The sequence below is a fragment of the Tachypleus tridentatus genome, chromosome 10 (assembly GCF_004210375.1).
Source record: "Tachypleus tridentatus isolate NWPU-2018 chromosome 10, ASM421037v1, whole genome shotgun sequence".
Classification (NCBI taxonomy): domain Eukaryota; kingdom Metazoa; phylum Arthropoda; class Merostomata; order Xiphosura; family Limulidae; genus Tachypleus; species Tachypleus tridentatus.
The window spans coordinates 82,381,132-82,388,851 of NC_134834.1; the positions used below are offsets into that span (position 1 = coordinate 82,381,132).

General features: G+C 30.3%; 1 protein-coding gene across 2 annotated transcripts in view; it reads right to left on the reverse strand.

The window, feature by feature from the left end:
• Positions 1–692: 692 nt before the first annotated feature.
• The window catches only part of LOC143229719 (glyceraldehyde-3-phosphate dehydrogenase 2-like), a 19,141-nt gene continuing 12,113 nt past the window's right edge, over positions 693–7,720 (reverse strand). For both annotated transcript variants that reach the window (XM_076462451.1, XM_076462452.1), the window contains exons 6-10: positions 4,415–4,471; positions 4,212–4,306; positions 2,192–2,357; positions 1,839–1,936; positions 693–1,092 (exon numbers count right to left, since the gene is read on the reverse strand). In XM_076462451.1, the coding sequence (XP_076318566.1) occupies positions 1,023–1,092; positions 1,839–1,936; positions 2,192–2,357; positions 4,212–4,306; positions 4,415–4,471 (486 nt within the window). In that variant the 3' untranslated portion in view covers positions 693–1,022. The remainder of the gene's footprint in view (positions 1,093–1,838; positions 1,937–2,191; positions 2,358–4,211; positions 4,307–4,414; positions 4,472–7,720) is intronic.

Consider the following 7,720-nt stretch of genomic DNA (forward strand, 5'->3'; position numbering starts at 1 on the left):
TAATAAATTATTTAATGTTGTTTCACTAATCCTTTAATATTCCGTCACAATAAATCCTCTGTGGATTACCAAATCATAATCCATTACTGTTAATCTAGTATTTCAGACTTCAAGTGGAACATGTTTTAAACACAAAACAGAAAATTCAAGACAACTTCAACAAGCTTACTTGTGTATGGAAGTGCATTACGTTAATACAATAGAAAATTACCCAACAACGATTATAAAAAGTCTCTTGCACAGTGTGTTTTCCATGTTAGACATTTCATTACACTTTTAAACATTTATCAGTAATTCACTTAAAAGTGTGTTCTGAACGTAGTTGTTAAAACAAACGTTTAAAATTTCCTCTAGGGTTGAGAGATGCCATTAGCTCTTTTTATTAATGTTCAACAAAGTGTAACTGTTGAAAAAACACTTAAGGTTTATAAACTGTACAGTGCATTTTAATTTTGCAACATTGATAACTTTAAATGTAAAGTATATCATTTGTGTTAATGAAACTCATAACTAGTTACACACACACACACGCCACCACTATTTATTGAAATATGTGAAAATTAATGTAATCTAAGGATAGAGAGAAATAAAATTAACTAAAGATAATTTTTGAATGCATTATATTACTTTCTAGAAACCTGTAAGCCAGCTTACAACTTTTCTAACCCTTAAAAAACAAGTGAAGCAAATCGTTGATTGTATTAACTTTACTGCTACTTGAAACACCAAGATACATTCTTGCAGACCAGCATTAAATCTTTAGAGAATATTACAACAAAGACAAACGTTCAAAATGGTAGATTTGTAGACTAACGTTATGGCTAGCACAACACAATGATACCACTGAATATAGATAGAAGGCTTATAATTCTCAACAGATTCTGAAACAACTAAGTACCAGAATACCTAAAGAGTTTCCTATTAAGTTAATTAAGTTATCAACCACTACAGTAAAAACTAGTAAAAGTGTGATCTTTTATCCAAATGTGAAGATCTTCACATTGGTGAGGGCCAACATGATCTCATTCCCTGCTGTGTACATATTTGATCAGATCAGCAACTCTGCAGCTGTAACCATATTCATTGTCATACCTGAAAAACATAAGCACACATTAACAGCCCATAGTAAAATTGCTTGTATATGAATATAATACTCCAAATGTAATTATCTAGGAACTTTGTGTTGAATTCATTCAACTAACAAGAAAAATTGAGAAATAACTAATGCAAACTTAATATACCAAATAATAATACAGCTAGTGTGCATTTTTCTTATAGCAAAGCCATATTGAGCTATTTGCTGAGCCCACCCAGGGGAATTGAACTCCTAATTTTGGTGTTGTAAATTCGCAGACTTACTGCTGTACTGGCAGGAGGCTAATACAGCTAGAAAACTTAAACTATTCTTATAATAAATTATTTCAAATCAGGAAAACACATTAAACTGAGACAACAAGTTAATTAAAATTATCTTCAACAAACAATTCAATTATGTTGCTCTTCTACGTAGTTCACAAAAATAAAAATAAAGCCTCATTATCATCATTTATTTGTTCTTAATCATTTCTAAGACTGTAAAATCCAGGTCTTTTCTGTACACTACAGATTACTATATAATTAAATTACTTTATTGTTATAGCAAAAATTATGTTCAGAAGTTATAATGAAAATAAATATATTTACAAATAAATGTGCATATCTAGCTCAAGAAAATATCTTGAGACAGTTGTTCCAAAACTAATTTACACCACCGGTCATAAGCACATTCAACAAATATTTTAATACCATGCTCTGTTTCCATGATTATGAAACTCTTCTAGACAATCTGAAAATCTTACCATGAAACTAGTTTCACAAAATTTTTATTCAGGGAAATTCCAGCTCTGGCATCAAAAATGCTACTGTGAGAATCACCAATAAAATCAGATGACACAACCTGGAAACAAACATTTTAAGAGTGATAAAGTATTACTTAAATGATGTTAGATTTAGTTCAGCACAGTTTTAGAATTTCATAACAAAGAAAAAACTGAGTTTATGATTTAATAAAACTTTATACAAAGCCCAGAAAAGTTTTCAAATGTTAAAAAGATATTGCATAAACAAACTTTGTAAAAATTTAAAGGCAGTTTGATTCCTTAAAAGTAAATTTTCAGTTTGAGATTATACAAAATTAACAAAGTTTTCTTACTGAATCTTCTGTATATCCCAGAATTCCTTTCCAATGATCACTCTCTGATGCAGCCTTTACTGCAGCTTTAATTTCATCATATGAAGCTTCCTTGGCCAGTCGACAAGTCAAATCTACAACAGAAACATCAGGAACAGGAACACGAAAAGCCATACCAGTCAGCTTTCTAAATAGATAGAACAATAACATTTCTTTCTCAGAGACCCAATTACATCTTTTACTTCATGCATTACATGTTCCAAGTAATGATTTTATATTATATTGTATTCTCCAATGATTATTCTCTTCACAAGAGAAAATCTAACTAAATGCAGAATACAAGTACTTAATATCTAAACATTTGATAAATATGAACATTTCTTCATAGCATTAAGGAATGTTATTGTATTCATATACAATATAAAAATACAAAAACTGAAAAATTCTCCATCAGCTGTACACAAGTTAAATAAGCATAATTATGTTTCATTCTAATTAACCCTTTCGCAATGGGATTAGCAGAACATACGATTTTGTATACACATTTGCACATGTTAAGTATTTATATTCTAGTTTTTGATGCAGTATATGCAGTACTTTAACTGAAGGTTTGTTTGTGAACAGTGTTTTGCCACTAGTTCAAGTGTGGAGCGATTTCATGTTATGATTAAAACATCTATTCCTTGTCCTCAATCTCAAATATTTGCATGATCTCTAAAACCTAACTACATGGGATCTGAGCAATATCAACCATTATAAAGAAATTAAGAAATGTAAATTATGCTTTTTTCTCTACTAGAATGACTACACATTATAACACATACAAATGTTAAGGCTAAGTCGTTTAGTTCTCATAATGGTATATATTACTTATTATATTAACCTTCCAGTGGTGCCTAGCTAACATTATATAATTTGTGTTGAAGCAGTGCACATGCACTCAAGTTACCATATCCAATAATATAAGTGTTTAGTGGACTAGTATTTTGTAATATAGTAGGTCACATTCTACTTGTTACACACATCATACATGTATAGGTTATTATTATTCAGAAATGATATTTTTCTTAAAGTATAGAATGACCAAAGAATTAAATCAAACAATTATCTATTCTAGCTATGACCTTTGAGCTCTGTTGCAGCTGGATGTAGGTTGCTAAGCCTTAAAATTTTGCACATGAAGATGTGAAAAAACAAGTTCTTAAAGTTTTATACATATATAAATCTTGGTTCAAAAAGACATGATAGTCTTAGAAAATTAAAATGGCTGAGAAAACCATGAGTGAGAGATTCTAGGCTGTCAATTGGTTATTCACATACCATATAATGAACTATATATAAAGGGACATTTTCTAAAATGAAAAGATAAACAAGGCTACTGTATTTAATTCATTACATAAGCTATATCTCAGCAAAATAAGAAGATACAAGGTTCTTATTTTATATTGTAGTTTAACAATATTGGTAGTTTGAGTTCCTAATTTGTTCGAAACTACAGACCGATTATTTTGACACTATAAACATCTAAATTTAACTAGTGCTACATTCAACATACCATGTAGCTCAGAAATCTATATTTAGACATATTCTTTTAATATTAAAAGTCCTCATTACTCATAATATTAAAATTTGAATTATAATCCACAATTTGATTCCAAACTTACTGATAAACTCATAAAATAAAATAGTTCAATAAAAGTTTGAAAGAAAGTCAACAATTGCAATGACATGACCTTTGACCATTAAACCATTGAGAAAGGGTTAAAGTAAAGACAAATTCAAATGACAATTCTTTACAGATACTGTAGAAGTGCTAAGAAGTAATACAGATACTTATACTGATTTACATCAATTTGTGTAGGAACCATTATGAAGTAAATATTAATAATTTAGAAACCTTGAATATGGAAAAGTATCAATACTTTCGTGTATATTAGCAACATACTAATAGCAAAAGACATGGTCAATTAATAAAATCTGAAACTTCCAGCTAATTTTCTATTTAGATCCATATTTTTTAAGATAGTAGTCCAATACATGCCCATTCAAATCTGGAATGACCTTTCCAACAGCTTTTGCTGCACCTGTTGAAGCAGGAATAATGTTTTGACTGGCCCCACGTCCATCTCTCCATGCCTGAAAATAAAAAAATATACACATGATAGTTTCTGTACATATACTAACATACTAATAACAACAACAACAATACACAGAACAACAATATGAAAAATGTGTGGAAGTTACCTTAGAGCTTGGTCCATCAACAGTCTTCTGGGTGGCAGTAACAGCATGAACTGTGGTCTGTTGGGATGGAGGATGATCTTAGTTAAAAAGTATTAACAAATTAATGAAATAGTTCAAGCCATTTTCAAATATCAGAAGCTTAAACCTTTATTCATCTTTAAGGTTTAACCACATACTGTTCAGATACCAAGAGCAATAAATGTCATAAGTTATGATGAAAAATTACAAGTTTGTGCTAGCAAAAGAAATACTAGCAATAAACAATTAAAGTAACTGTATTTATTATATCATGATTTATTTGCAAGTTATCACTGAAGTCTTTAGATGAAAAAGAAATAGCATTTATATCAATTTCTTAATGTTGTATATACATTTTCATGTCCTTTTGTGTACTTATGTAAAAAGTATTTGTAAAAATGATTTTAGAAAAAGGTACATTTTAATAAAATTAAGTGAGTAAAACTTAATTTCTTTCCAACATCTATTTCACTTAATTTCATTTATATAAAACTTGCTCTCCATTTCAATTTACACAAGAAATTCTAAGATTAATAACAACAATCATGAAGTTAGAAAGGGTAGTGTTAGGGTTAAAAGTAGTGAATGTAATTATAAATACCCTATTTATTAAGCAACAAATTTCTGCCCTTTTCTTGCGTAGATGAGAAACTATTGGAGGAAAAGCAAAAGGATGTGGATCATAATCTTAGATGTTATAGTTATAGGTGATTCCTTAACATGTCACACGGATAGAATAGTCTGTGGGATAAATATGAACAAAATGATTATACTACTCTGAGGCACAGGAAGACATAACTGACAAAGCACAAGATATAATGAAAGGAACTGGCAATGATGCAGTCTTTGTGTGTGCAGAGGCTAACAATACAAGAAAGAGTAAGTCAGAGGAACTTAAGTACAAGGGGTTGATAAAAGCATTTAAAAAGGTAAATGTTATAAATTAACTGTGTCAGGGATACTGCCAAGAATTAATTGTGGAGATGAAATTTGGAGTAGGTAACAAGGGTTAAATACTAGGTTGAAATTAATATGTAAGTATGAGGAGGTTAGTTGGTTGGACTTGTGGGACCAATTGAGAGGGAGAAGGGATCTTTTTGGAATGGATGGTATATCCTTATGTAGAAGAGCACAAGTCTGCAACAATTGTTAACTTAGTTGTAAACTAGGACTACATGGATAGTGGTGAGTGCAAAGAAACCAAATGAAACAAAATTGAGATTTAGAGAAAAGTTTAACATAGGAAATAAGTGATAAGAATAAGCTTAAATTGTTACTACCATAATGCTAGAAGCATAAATAAAACAGATGACTTTAGGACACTGGTAGGAAATACAAAATTTTGATATAAATGGGAATAACTGAAATATGGTTAAATTTAGATGATTTTGATTACAAATTTCTTTGAAATACATGTTTATAGGTTATTTACTAGATACAGTAATAAAGAGAGGGGAAGGAGTGGCTACAAGTACTGTTGAAGTTAAGAATATTAAGAGTAACAGGAAGGAGATTGAATCCACTTGGGTTTCTGTTAATGGATTAAAATGTTCTCAGTAGGAACTTGTTACAGACCATCAGATGAAACTGATGAAATCAGCGAGAAACTTTACAGCAAAATTAGGATTTCAGTTGTTAATGAAATCCATTATGGGTCATTTTAATTTCAGACTTACTGACTTGGAAATTCTAGAGTCAAACCGTGAGGAAGAAAGGTTTTGGAAACTGTTCAAGGTAGTTTTCTTCACCAGTAGCTCAAGGAACCTACTATAAACATTACTATTTTAGATTTATTGTTAACTTCTAATACAGAAACAAATTTTAAGAAATTGGAAATTGAAGAACATCTAAGTGGAAGAGATCATTGCTATATTAGATTTGATGATTTGCTGCAAATGAAGATCAGGAGAACAACAATTTATTGCAAATTAAAAAAAAATTTTTTTGAAGGGATGCAACAAGAATTCTATTGTAACTTGGACAGTTATTTGGAGACTGATGAAATTTGGTAAAATTTTTTTAAAGTACAAGTTTAATACTCAGAAGAAATATACTCCTTACAGAAAGAAAATGAGTAGCTAAAAGTAAAAAGCCAGATAGGCTCTTAAAGAGTATAAGAGATAAAATTAAAGAAAAGTATCACAAATTTAAGAAATTTAAATTGAATGGTGTTACAGAAGATCAAGAAAATTGGTCAAACAGGAAATCAGGACATCCAAAAGGATGTATGAAAAAAATGATTTAAAACAAAAGTTAACAGTAAGAAAAAGTGCATTTGGGGTGAACAAAATGTTAGCATAGGTAAAAGATCCTTGAAAGATGATAAAGAAACTCTTGTATTTGATAATCATGAAATGGCTAAGTTATTATACTCTGCTCATTCTTCTATTATTTTGAGCAATTGATAGATGAAAACAAAGTTGAACAAGACAGTTACATAAATTGGGCTCGTTAAAATAAAATTTGGAAGTTTAAAGAATGATAAAGCCCTGGGAAACAACATTTTCCCAGTGGTTTTAAAGAAGGGCAAGAACTGGATATGTGAGCCACTTGCTGCAATCTTTTTGCAAGTCCTTGAAGAGTGGAGAAGTACCAATAAACTGGAAAATAGTCAAAATCACTCCTATTTTCAAGGTAGGTAACAGAAGTTGTCCCATTAATTATAGGCCTACTAATCTTGCATCAGTTGTGGGGAAAACTTGAAGTTTTGATAAAGTCATTTAACAAAGTTAAAGTTGTTGGACAGTCAACATGGTTTCACCAAGGGAAAAATCTTGCCTTACAAAATATTTTGACATTCTTTGAAAGTGTATGAGGCTAAGGATGTAGATATGATGTATCTGGATTTTCAGAAAGCATTTGACAAAGCACCACATAAAAGGTCTGTAAGAAACTATCTCTGTAGGTGTGGAGGGTGGTTTGATGGAAGAAAGCAGATAGTTGTTATAAGTGGAGTTCAGTCAAACTGGCTTAATGTCACAAGTGGTGTTGGTATACCTCAATGATCAGTCTTAGAACTATTGTTTTTTTGTTTTTTTTTATTTATTTATTTATCAGATCATCCCATAAGTAATGTCTGAAAATTTAATACAGAAATTGCATCATTTCTGTCTTTGTAGAAGGCTTTAATGACTAAAATATGTAGTAGGATGTGTATAGAAATGTTCAGACAAATAAAAGAAACTAACCAAACTCCACTTTTTCAGATTGTTAATCAAACAAACTCTTATGAAGACAAAAAAAAAAGGCAATAGTGTAGCAGAAACTACACAAAACATTCAAGATGTT